The 18,478-nt window shown below is 37.4% G+C and overlaps 1 protein-coding gene across 2 annotated transcripts; it reads left to right on the top strand.

The window, feature by feature from the left end:
* Positions 1–402: 402 nt before the first annotated feature.
* Positions 403–15,296, top strand: LOC141599978 (homeobox-leucine zipper protein REVOLUTA-like). 2 transcript variants are annotated; one of them, XM_074420122.1, is made up of 17 exons: positions 403–1,329; positions 1,725–1,810; positions 2,053–2,143; positions 2,234–2,329; positions 2,961–3,074; positions 3,170–3,253; positions 3,471–3,617; positions 3,688–3,762; positions 3,989–4,095; positions 4,629–4,812; positions 5,686–5,874; positions 6,235–6,315; positions 6,582–6,716; positions 6,940–7,259; positions 7,380–7,485; positions 14,582–14,731; positions 14,880–15,296. In XM_074420122.1, exons 1-17 carry the CDS (start codon positions 925–927, stop codon positions 15,027–15,029), a joined length of 2,520 nt encoding a protein of 839 aa, XP_074276223.1. In that variant the 5' UTR covers positions 403–924; the 3' UTR covers positions 15,030–15,296. The 2 variants fall into 2 exon arrangements, with proteins under 2 accessions (XP_074276223.1, XP_074276224.1); XM_074420123.1 differs by having other exon boundaries at positions 793–1,278.
* Positions 15,297–18,478: the final 3,182 nt, after the last annotated feature.

The following is an 18,478-nucleotide window of genomic DNA, read 5'->3' as shown; positions in this document are numbered from 1 at the left end:
ACATTATCCGTCACTTGCTCCGACCCGTCTTCAGCAAGAATAAGGGCTCGCTTGGAATGAGAGTAATTATTAAGGGAGTAATAGAGGCAAAAATATGAAGAAATGAAAGGAGATTGGTGGTTTGTGGTGGTTGTGGAGGGTGGAAAGAGATGGTGAGGTATTACTTCTATATGGAGGTAATGCATTACTTGAGGGGGAAGTGGGTAATTATTACCTCCTTAATGGATAAACTATTACACTATCTTCCTCTATTTGTATCTCCAACCTCCATCACTTTCCTCCATTTTCTAGTTCATTTAACCTCTATTACTCCTTTAATAATTACTCCAATTCCAAGCGAACCCTAATTGTTTTTTTCCCTCCTCTCTTCCTCTCGCTACTTGACTCTTGACTGTTCCTTTATTTTTTTTTATTTTTTTTTTCTGCTTATTTTAAACCCCCACTTTTCTATTCAACATGTTCCTCCACTTTCTCTCTCTAAATTCTCACACCAAAAACCTTGAAACAAAAATTAGCCATGGAAATTCCTCATTTTGTTGTTGTTATTATTTGGCCCTTTTCCCCTTAAATTTATCTTTCTTTCTCTCCACATTTGACTGTCCTTCTAGAAGCTACCGCCATTAACACTCTTTTCCCACCTCTCTTCTCTCTTCATTAAATTACACCCCTCCAAAAAACGGACACACATTTAATAATTAAAACCTATAATTATATAAAACAAAAAAGTTGGGTCCTTTTTAAGTTTCTGTTGGCAAGAATTCGAGTGATTTTTTGCGTGATCTCGTTGGTTTTTGTTCTTGTACTTGTGAATTATTACGTACTACACATTTTCCTACCTCAAACAATAAAGTAGTAACAAAATTTGTTAGCTCCTAAAAAACACCCCCTTTTTTCATAGTAAAGGGGGGAGATTGAGAGAGAGAGATGGCGATGATGGCGATGCAGTACAGGGAGAGCAGCAGCGGAAGTAGCGGGGGAAGAGGAGGAGGCGGAGTGGCGGACGCAGGGAAGTATGTGAGGTACACGACGGAGCAGGTGGAGGCGTTGGAAAGGGTGTACGCAGAGTGTCCAAAACCAAGCTCGTTACGGCGACAACAATTGATCCGTGAATGCCCAATTCTATCTAATATTGAGCCTAAGCAGATCAAAGTCTGGTTTCAAAACAGAAGGTGTAGAGAGAAGCAGAGGAAAGAGTCGTCGCAGTTGCAAACGGTGAATAGGAAGTTGACGGCTATGAATAAACTGTTGATGGAAGAGAATGATAGGTTGCAAAAACAGGTGTCTCTCTTGGTTAATGAAAATGGTTTTATGAGACACCAGCTTCACACTGTATGTTTATGTTTCTTTTTCTTTTTCTTTTTTCTTTTATGTCTCTTTCTTCAGACGGGCCAATTTCGTCTTAAACAAGAATTTGCGCTTTGTTTCTTTTAAGTCTAATACGAGTAATTTTAAGTTAGCTGAATGTTTGACTTGGTACTTAATTTTATTATTTCAGAATTAAATTTTGAATTTTGTTCTTTGAATTCTGTGCATACTTAATTTGTTTTTAATGAATGAATGCTGAAAATTATTTTCTATGATGGCGGCAACAAAACATAAATGGGGTTGACAAGTAGAAACAGTATCTATTTTAGAGCAGTTTGGTATTGTAGGACACTGTAATAAACCTGTGTTATCATTTATAGTTGATGGATTTTTTTTCTTTTACTTTTATGAATATCCAGGCACCGACTGTGGCCACTGATGGAAGCTGTGAGTCTGTGGTCACCACTTCTCAGCATTCTCGTAAAGTCTCCGACAACCCTGCTGGGTAAGTTTTATGAGTTCTGAAACCATTTCTGCCATGCAGGTTTAGTATGCATTGTTTTCTTAAGGTTCACACCATCTGTTGAAGTCCCAAATCTGAATTGACACATCGTGCCTCCTTGAAATCAAGCATCTATGGTTATGGGGATGACCAGAGTCTCCCTCCATCTTCTGGTTAAATATGCAATGTTAGAGAAATATGTGCCACCATTTTTGAAGCTTCTTTCTTCTTAAACTTATTGACAGCCTCCTGTCTATTGCGGAGGAGACCTTGGCAGAGTTCATTTCAAAGGCCACAGGAACTGCTGTTGATTGGGTGCAGATGCCTGGGATGAAGGTTCCATTTTTTGTTCTTGGCCAGTTGTTGCGGTTTCATTTCAAGTTTCTGATTTATCTTAATTTTTTCGTAAAATGCTGATACTCACAGCCTGGTCCGGATTCGGTTGGGATCTTTGCCATTTCACAAAGATGTAGCGGAGTGGCAGCCCGAGCCTGTGGTTTAGTTAGTTTAGAGCCTTTGAAGGTAATTTCATCAACAAGCTTGTTTGTTCTTTCTCTAAGGTTACCCATCGATCACGCCTTTGTGGAAACAGTAAGTCTTTTGTGAGATGACCACTTTTTGTGGGACCATGTCACAATTGATACCGAAATGGTCACTTACAGTTGTCAAGGAATCAAACAGAAAAGGTCTCTATCGATGATACACTGGTCACTAAGAAAACGAAAATGTGAAATGTGCCAGTGTCCCGTAAAAGAGTTAATTATTAAAATGTACAGGGTTACTTTACTTTCAAGTTAATTGGTCTCGTGATAGATCATACTCCCTCCGTCCCGGTCATTTGTTTACCTTTGGTTTTGGCACAAAGAACAGGGAGAGGGATGGGGACCATTTGTGGGTGTTGTTATTGAGTGACAAAGTGGACAAATAGGTTATGTGGATGATCAAATTACCCTTAAAAAATGTTCCCAATATAGAAAGGTAAACAAATGAATGAGAGTATGAGACACCCATAAATAGAATAGGTAACCAAATGACCGGGACGGAGGGAGTATATGATATTGTCTCATTTGAGAATTTGTCTCTGAAAATAGGTGCTGCCTGCACAAAATGAGTTTTATTGAATAGTCATTGCAGTGTGCATTGTCTATTACAGATTGCAGAAATACTTAAAGATCGCCCTTCTTGGTTTCGTGACTGCCGAAGCCTTGAAGTGTTTACTATGTTTCCTGTTGCAAGTGGAGGAACAATTGAACTTATTTATACACAGGTGAGGTACTGAGTACCTCTGTTTTTTTGGGCTTCAGCGCTCTTTTTTTTTTGTAAATTTCTCATTTGTCTTGTTACTGAATCAATTCTTGCCAGATATATGCACCTACTACATTGGCCCCTGCACGAGATTTTTGGACTCTGCGATATTCTACCACGTTAGAGAACGGGAGTGTAGTGGTATGTCTACTCCTGGTATATCCTGTTATGTATATCATAACTGTGTTGAATCTTTTATGATAGATTAGGACAGTTATGCTTCCTGTGTGAGTGTATAATGGTGGGGCTTTGTGGCAGACTTCTGTGTTTTAGTAGTGATTGCCTTCAATTTATATTTTGTTACTTTACTAACTGGAAGTATACACTTGTTCTTGATTCTCTTATTCATCCCATTAAGGTCTGTGAGAGATCTTTGTCTGGTTCCGGGCCCAACACCCCTGCGCCCCAGTTTATACGAGCTGAAATGCTTCCAAGTGGCTATCTCATTCGACCCTGCGAAGGTGGTGGCTCAATTATCCATATAGTTGACCACCTGAACCTTGAGGTTTGTTACTTTCCATTTGGCTTATTGAAGTGTTTTCACTTCGAGGAAGCTTATGAGTTGATTCATGCAGGCATGGAGTGTGCCAGAGGTGCTTCGGCCATTATATCAATCGTCAAAAGTTGTAGCCCAGAAGATGACCATAGCAGTAAGTTCACATCTGTATATCTTTTACTCAAGTATTAATGCCTTTTTGTTATTATTAGTGAAACACATAGTCCCTATGTTCCATTTATACTGTCTCAATTTCTCTTTTGATACAGTCCAAAATAATTAGCCCCTTTATGTATCTAGTAAATCATCAAAAGGTACTTACTTCCTCGTAGAGGATGCGCTACGAGGAAAAAATAGCTAATTATGTTCTCTTTATGGAGGCTTTGCGCTACATCCGACAAATTGCACAGGAAACAAGTGGGGAAGTTGTATATGGCCTAGGTAGGCAGCCAGCAGTTCTACGCACATTTAGTCAGAGACTTAGCAGGTATTTCTCTACTTCTGAGTATGGTTACCTGTTGGCTTCACTGATGGCTTTTGCGATTTTTAGGTCTGGTTCTTTTGGACTTGATTTTAGTTCACTTTAGTTCAGTTCATTTTTGTTCTTCTGTTCAGTTCAGAACAGAGCAGAAAGTTTCTTAGCGTGATGACATTTGGACATTGTATTGGGATTGGCTTTATGCACTTAAAACAACAAAACATTACCCAATGCCTTAAAGACTCTTGCCGATGGAGGGGTAATGGGGTCCATCATGCCACGTATGGAATTTTACTCTTATTAATAACTAGAGACGCTGTTTCCGAAAGACCCATTATGAATATTGTGTTAGAAGTGCACCAAATGGCTGCTAGCTCAAAATAGAAAGAAGCCAAGGTATTTTATTGAGCTATTTTGATTTATTTCACCATAATCTGTAACCAAAGGATAGTTAGTGTTCGACTCCATTTGAAACGGAAACTGCCTTCCACGCTGAATCTTTCTTTAAATAATTTTGACCGTTGATTGTCGGTTACCTTCAGAGGTTTCAATGATGCAATCAATGGATTCAGTGATGATGGTTGGACATTGCTGAACTGTGATGGTGCTGAAGATGTGATAATTGCCTGTAATTCAGCCAAGACTTTTATGGCTGCTTTAAATGGTGCTAATTCACTTCCAGTGATTGGTGGAGTTCTATGTGCAAAGGCTTCGATGCTACTCCAGGTATCTGCATCTTGCTCTCTTCAGTTTCTTTAGTTAACTCCAGTCATTGGAGTAATTTGGAATCTTGATATACAAATACAATTGGGTCATTCAGAAACAACCGCTTTGTGTTATTTACACAAGGATAAGGCTGTGCAGATTCAACCCCCCTTACTCCACAACCTGCGGAGCCATTGAGGCAATGTTGTCAGGATCGAGATTCTACTTTGAATCGTTCGGGTTCCGTGGAATCGGATCGTGGGATCGGATCGTAGGATCGTACGATTCTACGATTCTCACTAGTTTAGGCATGATTGATGGAAGCGATCTCACAAATATGTAAATTAACTATAAAATAACATAAATGAAGTATTAATTATATAATTATAGAAGCCACTATAGTGTTTTTGAACAAAAGAATTGATAATTCAACCGGATCGCGATTTTAACAACATTGCATCGAGGCATTGGGATAATGTTGTTATTTTCAAATACAAAAGAAAGTATATGGAACTTTCTTGTCAATCAAATTACCGTCCTAGTTTATCACTTTAATTTGTACATCCTTTGTCCAAAAAAATCTTCCTAGTTTATTTTGCGCAAAAATTAAGGAATATAATAAGATATTACTGGACACGTGGGATCGTAAACTATAGTGACCACAAATAGCGTACAAAAAATGAATGTTTCCAAGTTAGTTTATTGGACATCAAGATTAGGATACAAATATCATCTTTACGTTATGCTACTTCACCATGTCTTTCAACTACTGAGGAAAGAAAGTCATTTTCCAGATTTAAGCAACAAATCTATAGTTCTAGCAAATGATTCTTCTCAAGGTCTCCTCCACAATGTTTTAAATTTTCCATGGTGTGGTTGGATTTCCATCTGCAGAATGTATCTCCTGCTGTGTTGGTTCGGTTCTTGAGGGAGCATCGTTCTGAGTGGGCTGATTTCAGTGTTGATGCGTATTCTGGAGCAGCTTTGAAGGCAAATGCATATGCGTTTCCGGGAATGAGGGCCACGAGATTTTCCGGGAGTCAAATAATCATGCCTCTGGGTCACACTATTGAGCAAGAAGAAGTAAGTTTAGGTGTTCTGCTTATCTGGCGTCTTTACATTGATGATTTATCTCGGAATTTCTGATTACATGGTTCTATTAGCATTACTTATGAACATTGCTCTGCAAGGGATTATAATGTCATTAGTTGACACAAGTATAGACAAATTTGGAGTTTTAAGGTCTGGAATTCTGAGAATTAATTGGTTACCTTCAAATTTGACGTTTGACCATAAATTTTTTGAAGGGATGTTGAATCATTGATGATGTCGCTGTTATGACTTTTATTAGGAATTTGCAAAATAACAAAAACTTTTTACTCTTATGTTCTAATATGTTGTTTCCAGCTAGCTGAGAGTCTAACTGATATCTGCCAATGCTAGATGTTGGAGGTGATACGACTGGAAGGCCATTCTCTTACACCAGAAAATGATTATACGTCTAGAGACGTTCATCTCTTACAGGTATGTTCTAAAATCTCAAGTAGTTGTGGTTTTGAAAGATTGATTGTCTTTTTAAGGAGTTTTTGTTTTAAATTAGACGTAGTCTTTGTCAATATTTGTCTGCGTTGTTCTCAATTTATCCCCAGGTTGTCTGTGTTCATTCCTATGTTGTACGCACGTTAGTGTTTGAGCTCCCAATATGTTGTCCCATTGTCTGCTCTTTTGATGTTTTAGCATCTTTTTCTCCTTTCATATTAAGTGCATCGAAATAATTATTTTGGTTGCAGGTATGTAGTGGAATTGATGAGAAGGCAGTTGGAGCTTGCTCGGAACTTGTTTTTGCACCAATCGATGAAATGTTTCCAGATGATGCTCCCTTACTGTCTTCTGGATTCCGTATTATCCCCTTGGATTCAAAATCAGTAAGTCTGTTAGTTAAATTACTGCTTTTGATGATATGGCCTCTAGTCAAATGTGGGACATTTTAAATGGGAGTGGAGGGAATATCAGCAGAGTAGCTCTTTTTTTTATTGCTGGATTGAGTAATAGTGATTTGAAAATACACTTATCCATGATTGAATGTAGCTGGTGTTGCTCTTTATTGATTAAGAACTAATTACTACTCTCTCTGGCTCTCTGCCTTAGGATAATTCAACAAACCGGACACTTGACTTGACTTCAAGTCTTGATGTGGGTCCATCAACAAACCAGGGAGCTTCTAATGCCACAACTTCATGTAGTACTCGTTCTGTTCTGACCATTGCCTTTCAGCTCCCATTTGACAGTAACCTGCAGGAAAGTGTTGCAACTATGGCTCGCCAATATGTGCGCAGTGTGATAAACTCTGTTCAAAGGGTTGCCATGGCTATAAGCCCTTCTGGGTTAACCCCTAAGGTGGGGCCCAAATTATCTCCAGGTTCTCCTGAGGCACTTACACTGGCTCATTGGATTTGTCAAAGTTATAGGTAGGTCGTTATCTATAGGTATGTCATTAGCACGTAGGCCTAGTAAATGTGGGAAGACATGAAGCTGTTGCCCATGTAATCTTGATGGCTTATATTAATTATTTTATTTCTTCTCTATAGCTACCATATGGGAGCAGAATTACTTCGGACGTCTTCTAGTGTTGGTGACACAGTACTGAAGCATCTCTGGCATCACCAGGATGCCATTTTGTGCTGCTCATTGAAGGTATGATGCCTAGAACACAGAGAAATTGTTTGTTGAAGTTATTTTAGGGTCAGTTGTTTTGGGTTATGGCTGTTAAAAAGGTCCTGTGTCAAAGTAGTTACTAGGGTTTAATCAGTGCAATTGCAAGGCTTTACTTATAAAATTGGTATTTAGAATGTAACATGTTTGAATGTTATAGGTGTTTGATCTGCTTATAAAGTTTAATAACATAAGTGAAAATATAAAATATATTAACTATAAATTCATTATATGATTTGACATGAGATTTCAACTACAAATATATACTCCCTCCGTCCCGTTCATTTGTTGTCCTTTGGTTTTGGCACAAAGACCAAGGAAAGAGGAGGAGGCCAAGTACTAAATGACAAGTGGAATAAATTGAGTGTGAATGATCAAATTGTTCATCAAATTCATTCTTAAAATAAAAAGGACAACAATTTATTGGGACACCCCAAAATGGAAAAGGACAATAAATGACTGGAATGACTAAGACAGAGAGAGTACAATTCTTGTTTTGAGACGTTTGTAAGAGTGAAGCGGATCTATGGTAACCCATATACCCGGTCAATGACGAGCGAGCATTAATTAGTGCTATAAATATGTTTTTGGGTCCGTTTCACGCTTACAACTGTCTTAAGAGAGACTATTGAATAATGTATAAATACAATAAACGATGATAGATAATTGACATTACAAATTATAGAAAATTTATGTACACACTAAGAGCAATAGCAATTGAAGCACTCTATATAAAGTTCTTCTCATGCCATATCATATTTGTCTATTTCCAATATTTAAGAAATAGACAAAGTTTAAAGACACTTCACATTTTCTATGTCATGGTCATTGGTCATCACATTTTCATATGCTTATAAACCTAGTTCTTATATTAGAACTCAATTCTTAAAATTAAGAACCAACTTTATGATTTAGTAGATCAACTCTTTAAATAAAGTTCTTGGTGATAATCTTAAGAATAAGAACTACTATTGCTAATGCTCTAAATTAACTACAAAATCAGATACTCCTATTACCCTTCTTTGCACAGTTTTTTTTTTGTACTAAATTTTTTTAGTAGATAAATGTTCAAATATGATCGAATTTAATTCCCATGTTAATTTATGAAGACGGAAGATGAATTTTATTTGATACGTTAATAAATGAACGCGTGTTAATGTAAGAGATACATGTATGTTATAGATTAATTAGAAACATACATGTACAAAAAAAAAATGCATTAGATGTAACATGTTTATGTTATTAGGTTCATTATGGTGAGTTTCCTATATAACGAAATTTGATGTGTTGTAAAGTGTGTTTGAGATGTAGCTTCAACAATAACAATGACATAGTCTGAGGTCTCTCCACCGCAGTGATATGTGATAGTTACCGGAAAAAGAGTGTTGTATGAGAATTTATCCATGACCCTTTGAGTGAGATGTGTGCTCGGGGTCTTAGGTTGGTTTATTGTATGAAAGTTTGTCAAGTTGTCCATAAACTTGTATTTGTGAGATGATAATATATGATGGTTGAGATAGTGGACGTAGGAATTTGCCGAACCACTATAAAAATCGTGTTCTTACATTTATTTTTCCTGCTTTTGTGTGAGCGCTAATTTTTCCCAACAAAAAGTAGTTGTGGAGTATCGTCGGGATTCAGGTTGCAAAAATGTTAGATGTAGTTTGGGGAAGAGAAAGACGTAAGAGAAACGGAGTTATGGGGTTGGGTAAAACTGATGTAAAATAACCACGAGTTTTACCAAATTGATGTAAAACTAGTACAATTTTTATTGTTAGTTTTAGATGAATGAAATACGCAGCGGAATTAATGTGTTTTTGGTGTTTTTTGTATGAAATATGCACGAAAAATAAAGGGAGGGATATGAATTAGTTGTAACAATCTCGGAAGACCCCTGAACTTTTACTAGGATATGACGTGAACAACTCTCCTCCCTCGCAAGGAACTCGAAACCGAACACGAATGGCACTCAATCTCGCAAGGATGAATGTGTATTATCTCACCCTCGCAAGAACGAAATAATAAATCTTAGGATTAATTGATAGGAATACTCTAAACTATGAGTGTACTGCTTAAAATACTCCAAAGTCTATTTTAACTACCAATATAACCTAGTTCCCCCTTCTGCTTTTATTTATTACAATGTGACCGATTACCTGCTACAATGTGACCGATTACCTACTAAACAGGTGAATAAATTTCTACCCTTCTTTAACCCCTTTTTTTTTGTACATAAATGTCACGCAAAATATGAAGATCATGAAAAATTGAATACTGAGTACTGCATAATTCATACTGCATAAGACCATTGATGATCCTCACTCTTCTACAACACACAACACCATATACAATCTCCAATCTCTGCAATTTCTTCTGCCAAACAAATTTTGACCCTTTTCATTTGGGTTGGTCGGATATTTCTGGACTTCTTCTTCTTCTTCTTCTAAATCAAGCCAAACAAATTTACAAATTTACAATTTTACAAATTTACAATTTTTACTTCTTCTTCTTCTTCATTTTAGGATTTGATTTTGACCCTTTTCATTTGGGTTTGTGGGTTGGTCGGATATTTCTGGAATTTGATTATCTAGGTTTTTGTGATCTGGGTTTTGAATTTTTAGGTTTTCGGATATGGGTTTTGGGAATTGGGGGAAATTGAAGACATGGTTCAGGTTGATGGAGGTGGGTTTTGGTTGTTAGCTAGGGTTTCGGGGTGTTCATGTTGTTGATAAATTAGCTCCCATGGAGACTTTTTTTACGGTTTATTATATGGGAGATGGTGTTTGTGGATGCTCTTGAGAAACAATGCATTAGACTGGGAAAAAGGAAATTGAATTCATATTATTATGCTTTGTTATCTCTTTTTCTTAGTAGAAATGAAGAATGGAGAAGATTGGAAGACGAAGAAGGGAGAAGAAAGAAAAAGGGGTAAAGGAAGAAGATGAAGATCAATAAAGGGGAAAATGTGGGGTACCGACAAAATTACCTGCTACAATGAGTTAACAAAACACCAATTCTATTCAAAGTGGAGGGGGGCACTAGTTGGTTTTATTGATGGTTAATATAGACTTTGGAGTATTTTGAGCAGCCCACCACCAATAGCTCATAGTATTCCTATCAATTAATCCTAAATCTTATAACTCGCAAGCTATAAAACACAAAGTAAAAACTTGAAATAAACTCTCGAATTCAATGAATAAAACTGAATATAAAGCCCTCTATTTATAGTAGAGTAGGCCGACTAAGAGGACTCCTAAAACTGCCTAAAAACAACTTCCTAAACTCAACCCTTAGAAAATTGGCAAAATTGTCTTATTACAACTTGCTAAAATTAGGAAAGAAACAACAAGGAAATAAACAACACTACTTTAAATTTAGGGATATTCTACATGGTACCCCTCAATTTTTCGACTTTCTACATGGTATCCCTACACTTTTCAAAACATATATGGTACCCCTAATTGTTATCATTATCACTAAGTGTATCCCTAAACTTTATTTTGCGTCAATTAAACACAGTTTTAGGCGTTGAGTGATTACTTGGACGGGTAACCAAGCTTGTCATTCATCATCCCATGACATAATGACTCTATTAGGCTCAATATCCATCTTTGGAAGTGATAATTTGGCAATGAATCAATTAATTTTCGGTCAATTTTTTTTAGCCCATATATATGTCAATAAATATTAGGATCGAGATGGATATTAAGCCTAATAGAGTCCTTATGTCACGGGATAATAAATGACAAGTTTGGTTACGCGTCCAAGTCATTACCTAACGCCTAAAACTGAGTTTAATTGACGGAAAATAAAGTTTAGGGGTACACTTAGTGATAATGACAATAATTGGGGGTACCATTTATGTTTTAAAAAGTGTAGGGGTATCATGTAGAAAGTCGAAAAATTGAGGTGTACCATGTAGAATATCCCTTAAATTTATTAGGCAAAATAAACTAAGGAAACTAATAATAAGACTCGATTTAGGGAAGTAAACTTAAAGTGAGTTCGTCACCCGCGTACGCGTAGAAGTTTGACAGCTCAACTTAAAACGATCATATCTCCTTCGTTACTTACCAAATAAGGCGTATGACCACTTGTTGGAAACCTAACATCATGTACTTTCATCTCCAACAAAAATCACACCAAAAATAGCTATATTTTCGGAGATATTGATCTTTGAAATCAAGTGAACGAATCTGAAAGACAAGAGTGACTTGAACTTGCGTTTTGAACTTAGACCCATGTCCCTCATGTATCACTTGAACTTATACAAGAAATAAAAACTAACCTCGCAAGATTAATTTGATAGCTCACAATATGTAAACTTTTATTAAAACTCATAATCTGAAAAATAAGGTCATAAATCGGCCTTATTTATAATCCTACCCGATGTCACAATCTCACTCCAGATCTAATTCCTTAACTTGTCTAAAAAGTTATCTAACTCTTTCCTAAACTAACTAGGAATAGGAATATTAAACTGAAATTAAACTAATAATAATTTAACTAGAATTAGGAAATAACAAGTTTCCTAACTTGACTAGGATAAGCTAATTTTCCTAATCTTATTCGAGAAAATAATAAACTGATATACTAAGTCCTACACGGTTTAGGAAACCGTGTCTCCAGCTCTTCCCTCGTCGATGTGTTGTCATGTTACCATACCTGCTATTTTTGAGCCAATTTTTGCTAATTGATGCTTCGCTTTCATTATCCTCTAATGCTCCCGCATCATTCTCCCCTTCTTTTTAAGAATTTGTCCTCAAATTTCGAAGATATGCGCTGTCACCCGGATAAAAAACGAACCATACAAACTTCACCATTCTAGAAATTGTGGTGCCGTGGCCCGTGTATAATTCCTTCGAACTCCTCCAAAGCAGCAATTTTCTTGCGGTCTTTACGTTTCTTTAACCACCTTTTCTTGTGCCTTCCACCCCGCCGCCCTCCTTGCACAAGTGTAGCAAAATCGACATAATACTTGATTGAAGTAGTAAAACCACCGTGAACAACCCCAGAAATCGATCATACGAAGAAATAGCATTGATATTCTTCACCATATAGTTTCTTATCAATTGATATATCAAGTGGTGAATGGTAAATTTTGTTAATATTGAAATCCGAGCAAATATTACCCTCACCTAAGATTGGTAGCATAATAGGATCGTCTTTTTCACCATGGGACAGATCTGGAATTTCTTCGTGATCACTCACCATCAGATTATCAACAAAGTCCTCCTTAATACCGTCATCTTTAATAGCAACATCGAAGTTAATCGGATAAGCATGTAAGTTGCAAACTAGGTCTTCTTGTTGCTCATCTTCACTTAACGGTTCAATAATATGGGCCTCCACGAACTCTCCTCCGTTGGCTAGTTCAAATAACTTTGGATCTGGTTCACTCTTTACCTTTGGGTTCTTTATTTCATACGATTGAGCAAGTCCACGTTCAAGATTGTTTAAATTGTTGGAAGTATGATCAAGCCTTTGTGCTAACCCCGTGAATAATAAGGAAAGCTGAAATTCCTCTAATTTTTTCAAGGCACGATTGATCTTCCTTCGAGACATGATTTCGTTATTCCCAAGATTAATTTGTTAAGAAACAAATTAAAGCATAGCTCTGATGCCTATTTGTTTGAAAGCTAACATCATATACTTTCATCTCCAACAAAAATCATACCAAAAATAGCTATATTTTCGGAAATATTGAGCTTTTAAATCAAGTGAACGAATCCGAAAGACAAGAGTGACTTCAACTTGCGTTTTGAACTTATACCCATGTCCCTCATGTATCAAAAAAACACTGGAGACGAAAGGTGCGTGGGAACTTAGGTGACTTATCTATGAGATGTGGGTAGTTTATGAGAATTAATTGTTTTTGACGTTTTATTTAAAAAATGTATTTTGTATTTTTGTTGGCTAATGTACTTGTGTTTTCCTTCTGCCACATCAGCATTTTTAGTTTCTTACTCCTATTTAATACTAAAACTAGTATAAATCCCGCGCACACGCGGTTTTTTAGATAGGGACATTAGAGAATTTAACAATTATTTAATTATATTTAACTTATTTTAACTCCATTTGAAATTTTAGTATAGAATAAAACTTAATATTAGTAATGTTTTATATTAAGAGATAGAAAAAAAGAAGGTTCAACACTACTACTCTATATGAAATTGCTGAAACTATTTTTTGTGTATATATGTGTTGTAATAAATATACTTATGTATATATTAAATAAAAAAAAGTAAAAAATTAACCAAAATTTAAATGCTCGTGTTGTATAGAGTAGAAATAGATATTAAATTAAAATGTGAGAAAAATATACACTTATCTTGTAGTAGGTTATCTTGTACTCCTTATTGGCAATTTTGTCGTTTTAGAAGTAAAAAGAATATGAATGCTCTTATCTTGTAGTAGGTTAGTTATTGTATGTAATAAATTATTGGCCCAGTTGTAGGTATATAAATGTGTAAATGAAATAGAATTATATGGAATTAAGCAGTTTGGCCCAACTGTAAATAGAATATAACGAAGCCCAAATATGAAATATTCATTTAGGCGGGAAAATATTAGAGTTTTCTTATTCTATTAGTTTAGTGGGGATGATTTTTGACGTGTTCAGTTTGAGAGAATTAATTGTTTTTGAGGTTTTATTTTAAGGGAAATGAGATTGGGTTGTATTTAAGCATTTAATACCCTTCCAAATTTGGTATTAATTTAGAAATTAGGGAATAAATTACACATGAATTAAGTATTTATTTCTTTTTTTAGTTTCTTATATACAATCCCTTGGGTTGTATTTATCATTTTCCTTATTTTAATAAATGGATCTTGTACATTTGTTGTCTTTAAGTGTGTTCTCCATCTGGCACAATTTCTAATGTTTCTCCTTTAATATAAAAATTAATTTCTGATCGGATCATTTTATGGCTGGGTCAATTTGGTTTCGTTACTTAGAGTGGTTCTTTTGGGTCATTTGCATGCCCCCCTCTCTCTCCTTGTATGCTGGTTATGGATATGGTACATTGGCGAAAGCCAAACTTATGATATGCCTTGACAAGTTCATTTTTCCACGCAGTCTCTTCCCGTTCTCATCTTTGCGAACCAAACAGGGCTTGATATGTTGGAAACGACTTTAGTAGCTCTACAAGATGTGCGCTTAGATAAAATACTTGATGAATCAGGGCAGAAATCATTGTGCGCTGAGTTTCCTAAAATAATGCAGCAGGTAATAGACTTACCTGTTAAGGGTAGCTGCACCAAGTTTAACTTTTTCTGGAAATACAATAGGAAATGAATCTTATAAAATATCCCTCATTCCTTGATGTTTTTTAGTTCCGCTAGTAGAGTGAGCGTAATAATAACTTTGTTTCCAGGGGTTTGCCTACTTGCCTACTGGGATGTGCATGTCAACGATGGGGCGTCATGCTTCGTTTGAGCAGGCCATTGCATGGAAAGTCTTTGCTGCTAACGAGACTACTGTCCATTGCCTCGCTTTCACATTCGTCAATTGGTCGTTTATTTGAAACAGCTTCGTCCGTTAAACTATTCCAAACCTTTTTGTTTCTCAAGCAATCAAACAGTGAAGAAATGCATCCGAGTGGCCGAAAAATTATCAGGATGGTGGGTATGGGCAGAAGTCCCAAAAATCCCTCTTATTTTTTCTTATTATCTATGGTAGAGGCGTAGCTCGCGTTGTATTAATTATTCTTCCCTCTTTCCTTTTTTTCGACCGTTTTGTGTGGTTCAAATTCAATTAAATTACATGTGGGATAGGGTGGGGTCGAGTGTTTTGTGTGTTTCGAAATCATTTCTTATTTCTCGTGCATAATGGAAAGAGTGAAGAAATGAGCGAATAAGAGAAAGTATTGACATTCTTAATTTTAAGTTTAGTCGACTTTAGGTCCTATAAGTTAAGAGAAGTCAAAATCTAATTTCAGTTCGGATTTCACAAGCTCACTTAAGAAAGGTTGAGATCAAGTACACAAAAGTTCAAAAAAATAAAGTCCAAGAGAATAGGGGCCGTAGTTAAATGGATTGCCATCCAGGGTTAATTGGGTTGGTGAATTTGCGATTCAAGCTGGTTCTTTATAAAGTATAAAAATGAAGTAGTACTGCACTGAACCGAAGACGTTATTCGGGTGGGGTACCTCCTTGAATAGATTCATTGATAAGCTTAAAATCTACTAGTACTTAAAGTGATAGAAAGTACTACTCATATCAATGAAGTGCACTTTCTTTCTTGTTTATCCATGCGAAAGAACTTCATAGTTAAGCATGCTTGCCTGAGGAGTCTTAGGATGGGTGACCTCCTAGGAAGGCTCCCCGGATATGCATGACTAGGGATAAAATGCATTGAAAAAAGACCCGTGCTGATCTGTGGGCCATTTCACAGTCTGACAAGCAACCGTGATTGGCTGCTCCCGACCCTAGATTTGGGTTAGGGTGTTACAAGTGGTATCACAAGTGGTATCACAAGTGGTATCAGAGCAACCTTGTGACCGTCTGGTTAGTCTGTGGTCTGGAGTACCCGAGTCACCAACCTATCAGGGGAGGATTCTGGGTTTGGCTCGGCTGTGGTCAGATGCTGCCAGGCGCAATGCGGACGTGGTCCATTGATTGGCTTAAAATCTGACTAGTACTTAAAAGGGATTAAAAGTAGTACTCATATCAACAAAGTGTACTTTTTTTTTTCTGGTTATCTATACGAAAGAACTCCACAATTAAGCGTGTTTAGTGCTTAGCTTGAGTAGTCTTAGAATAGGTGAACTATTGGGAAGGTTCACGGGATGCGCATTAGTGAGGGCAAAATGCGCTGGAAAAGATCCGTGTTGATCTGTGAGCCATGTACATAGCCTGACAAGCTACCGTAACTGACCGCTTTGGACCCTAGGTTTAGACCGGGGTGTTACAAGTGGTATCAAAGGAACCTTGCGACCGTCTAGTGAGCCTATGGTCTATGGTCAGGAGAACCTGTAACACCCCCATACTCCAAGTGCCTTACCAGGACCACTCAGGTATGAAGACATTACCATCTCGGTTACCCGAGGCAATGATAATCAAACAACAATGAAGAAACAACGTTTATTATAAATAATTAGCGAATAGTTACAATCCTCAAAACCAAACCAAAAGTACGATACATGATCTCAAACCGATCGTTCTAATCGAAATGTAAATAACTAATAAGCTACAAATGGAAGACTCCTATCATCCTGTCGTGGCATCCCGGCTATCCCGTGAATCGATCTCAATACTCGCTCAATATCTCGCTCACCATCCCCGAATGGATCACCGCAGTTTACAAAACAACACCGGCCGTACTAATCACACAATCAATATAAACAACAACGATAAGATAAACAGACATGACTTAACTCACACACACACACACACAACCAACCAATTCCCATCATCTCAATACTGATCGTCCACTGGACCACCGCCAGATGGGGGACCGCACTGCACCTACCAAAATCCCCGCTCCACATAGTGAGCGATAACCCCGTCCATTAATGTGCACATCCCTTCCGTGGCGGGTTCCACATAAGGCGAAACTAGGGCGTGAAGCCACTCCCGCAAGTGACCCCACTCGGTAGAGGCCACGCCTCGCGAACCATCAACAACGATCACAACTACAATCACAATACAATTATTATATCAAACAACCAAATACAATACATCAACCAATATCCCATTATGGGACTAATACCGAGTAGAAATCCTACCTGTATGCACACAATCGACGGTCTCTCTTCTTTGAATCAAAAAGCCTCTTCTATGAACCCTCCTCCTATCATACAACACATAGAGGCTACCAAATCACATACTACACATAAAACCCCCAATCTCTAAATTAGGGTTTAACCAATTCAAAGGAAAGACAATAAAAAGGGTACATAGATCTTACCCTCGACGCAAGGAACTCAACGGTATAATCAACGACAAGAACTGACCGTCTGAACTCCGGGAATTGCTAAGAATGCGATTAAGAAGATGAACTTGTTTGCTTTCTCTATTAAACAGTAATTTAGGTTTTGTAAAAGTGATTTAGAATAATGACGACGAAGCTTAAATACCTTAATCGCATAATTAACAAAACCCGAGAAAACTCCCCGTAAAACCGGCTACTCGATCGAGTACCCAAGGTACTCGATCGAGTACCCCCTTACTCGATCGAGTGCCCCAGCTACTCGATCGAGTACCCAACAGGTCAGAAACTTTTCTAAAACGCAACTTACCCTTACTCGATAGAGTACCCCAAGACTTACAAATACGGAGTATTACAGTCTTCCCTCCTTAAAAGGAACTTCGTCCCCGAAGTTCAAACCACTAAAAAACAAAGGTACTCCCATAACATTCCCGACTCAACAACCACAACAAAATTCAACATAAAACATGTTACTAACCCAACTCATCCCGACAAACATACCGACACAAGCATATAAAAGGGGTATGAAACTCTTAAAAACTGTTCGCGATCATCTCCTACCCCCCTAAAAGAAACAAGGTTACGTCCCCGTAACCATACATACCTGATCAAAAAGGAAAGGGTAACGCTCTTTCATAGCCTCCTCTGGCTCCCATGTAGCTTTCTCGGTCTCGTGGTTAGACCAAAGGATCTTAAGCAAAACTGTCTCACCACTCCTAGTCTTTCTAACCTTTCGGTCTAGAATCTGCTTAGGCACCTCAAGATATGATAAGGACTCATCTAGCTCTAAGCTCTCTGCCTCTAACACATGTGACGGGTCACTCACATACTTCCGCAGCTGCGATACGTGAAACACATTATGTACTCTCTCTAACGCAGCAGGTAAAGCCAGACGATAAGCAACCTCTCCAACTCGCTCTAAGATCTCATAAGGACCGATAAACTTCTGACTTAGCTTGCCTTTCTTCCCAAATCTCATAACCCCACGCATAGGAGACACTTTCAGAAGAACCTTATCCCCAACCTGAAACTCTATATCCCGGC

The sequence above is a fragment of the Silene latifolia genome, chromosome 9, assembly GCF_048544455.1.
Source record: "Silene latifolia isolate original U9 population chromosome 9, ASM4854445v1, whole genome shotgun sequence".
In the NCBI taxonomy this organism is placed as follows: Eukaryota; Viridiplantae; Streptophyta; class Magnoliopsida; order Caryophyllales; family Caryophyllaceae; genus Silene; species Silene latifolia.
This window is presented reverse-complemented; position numbering and strand designations above follow the sequence as displayed.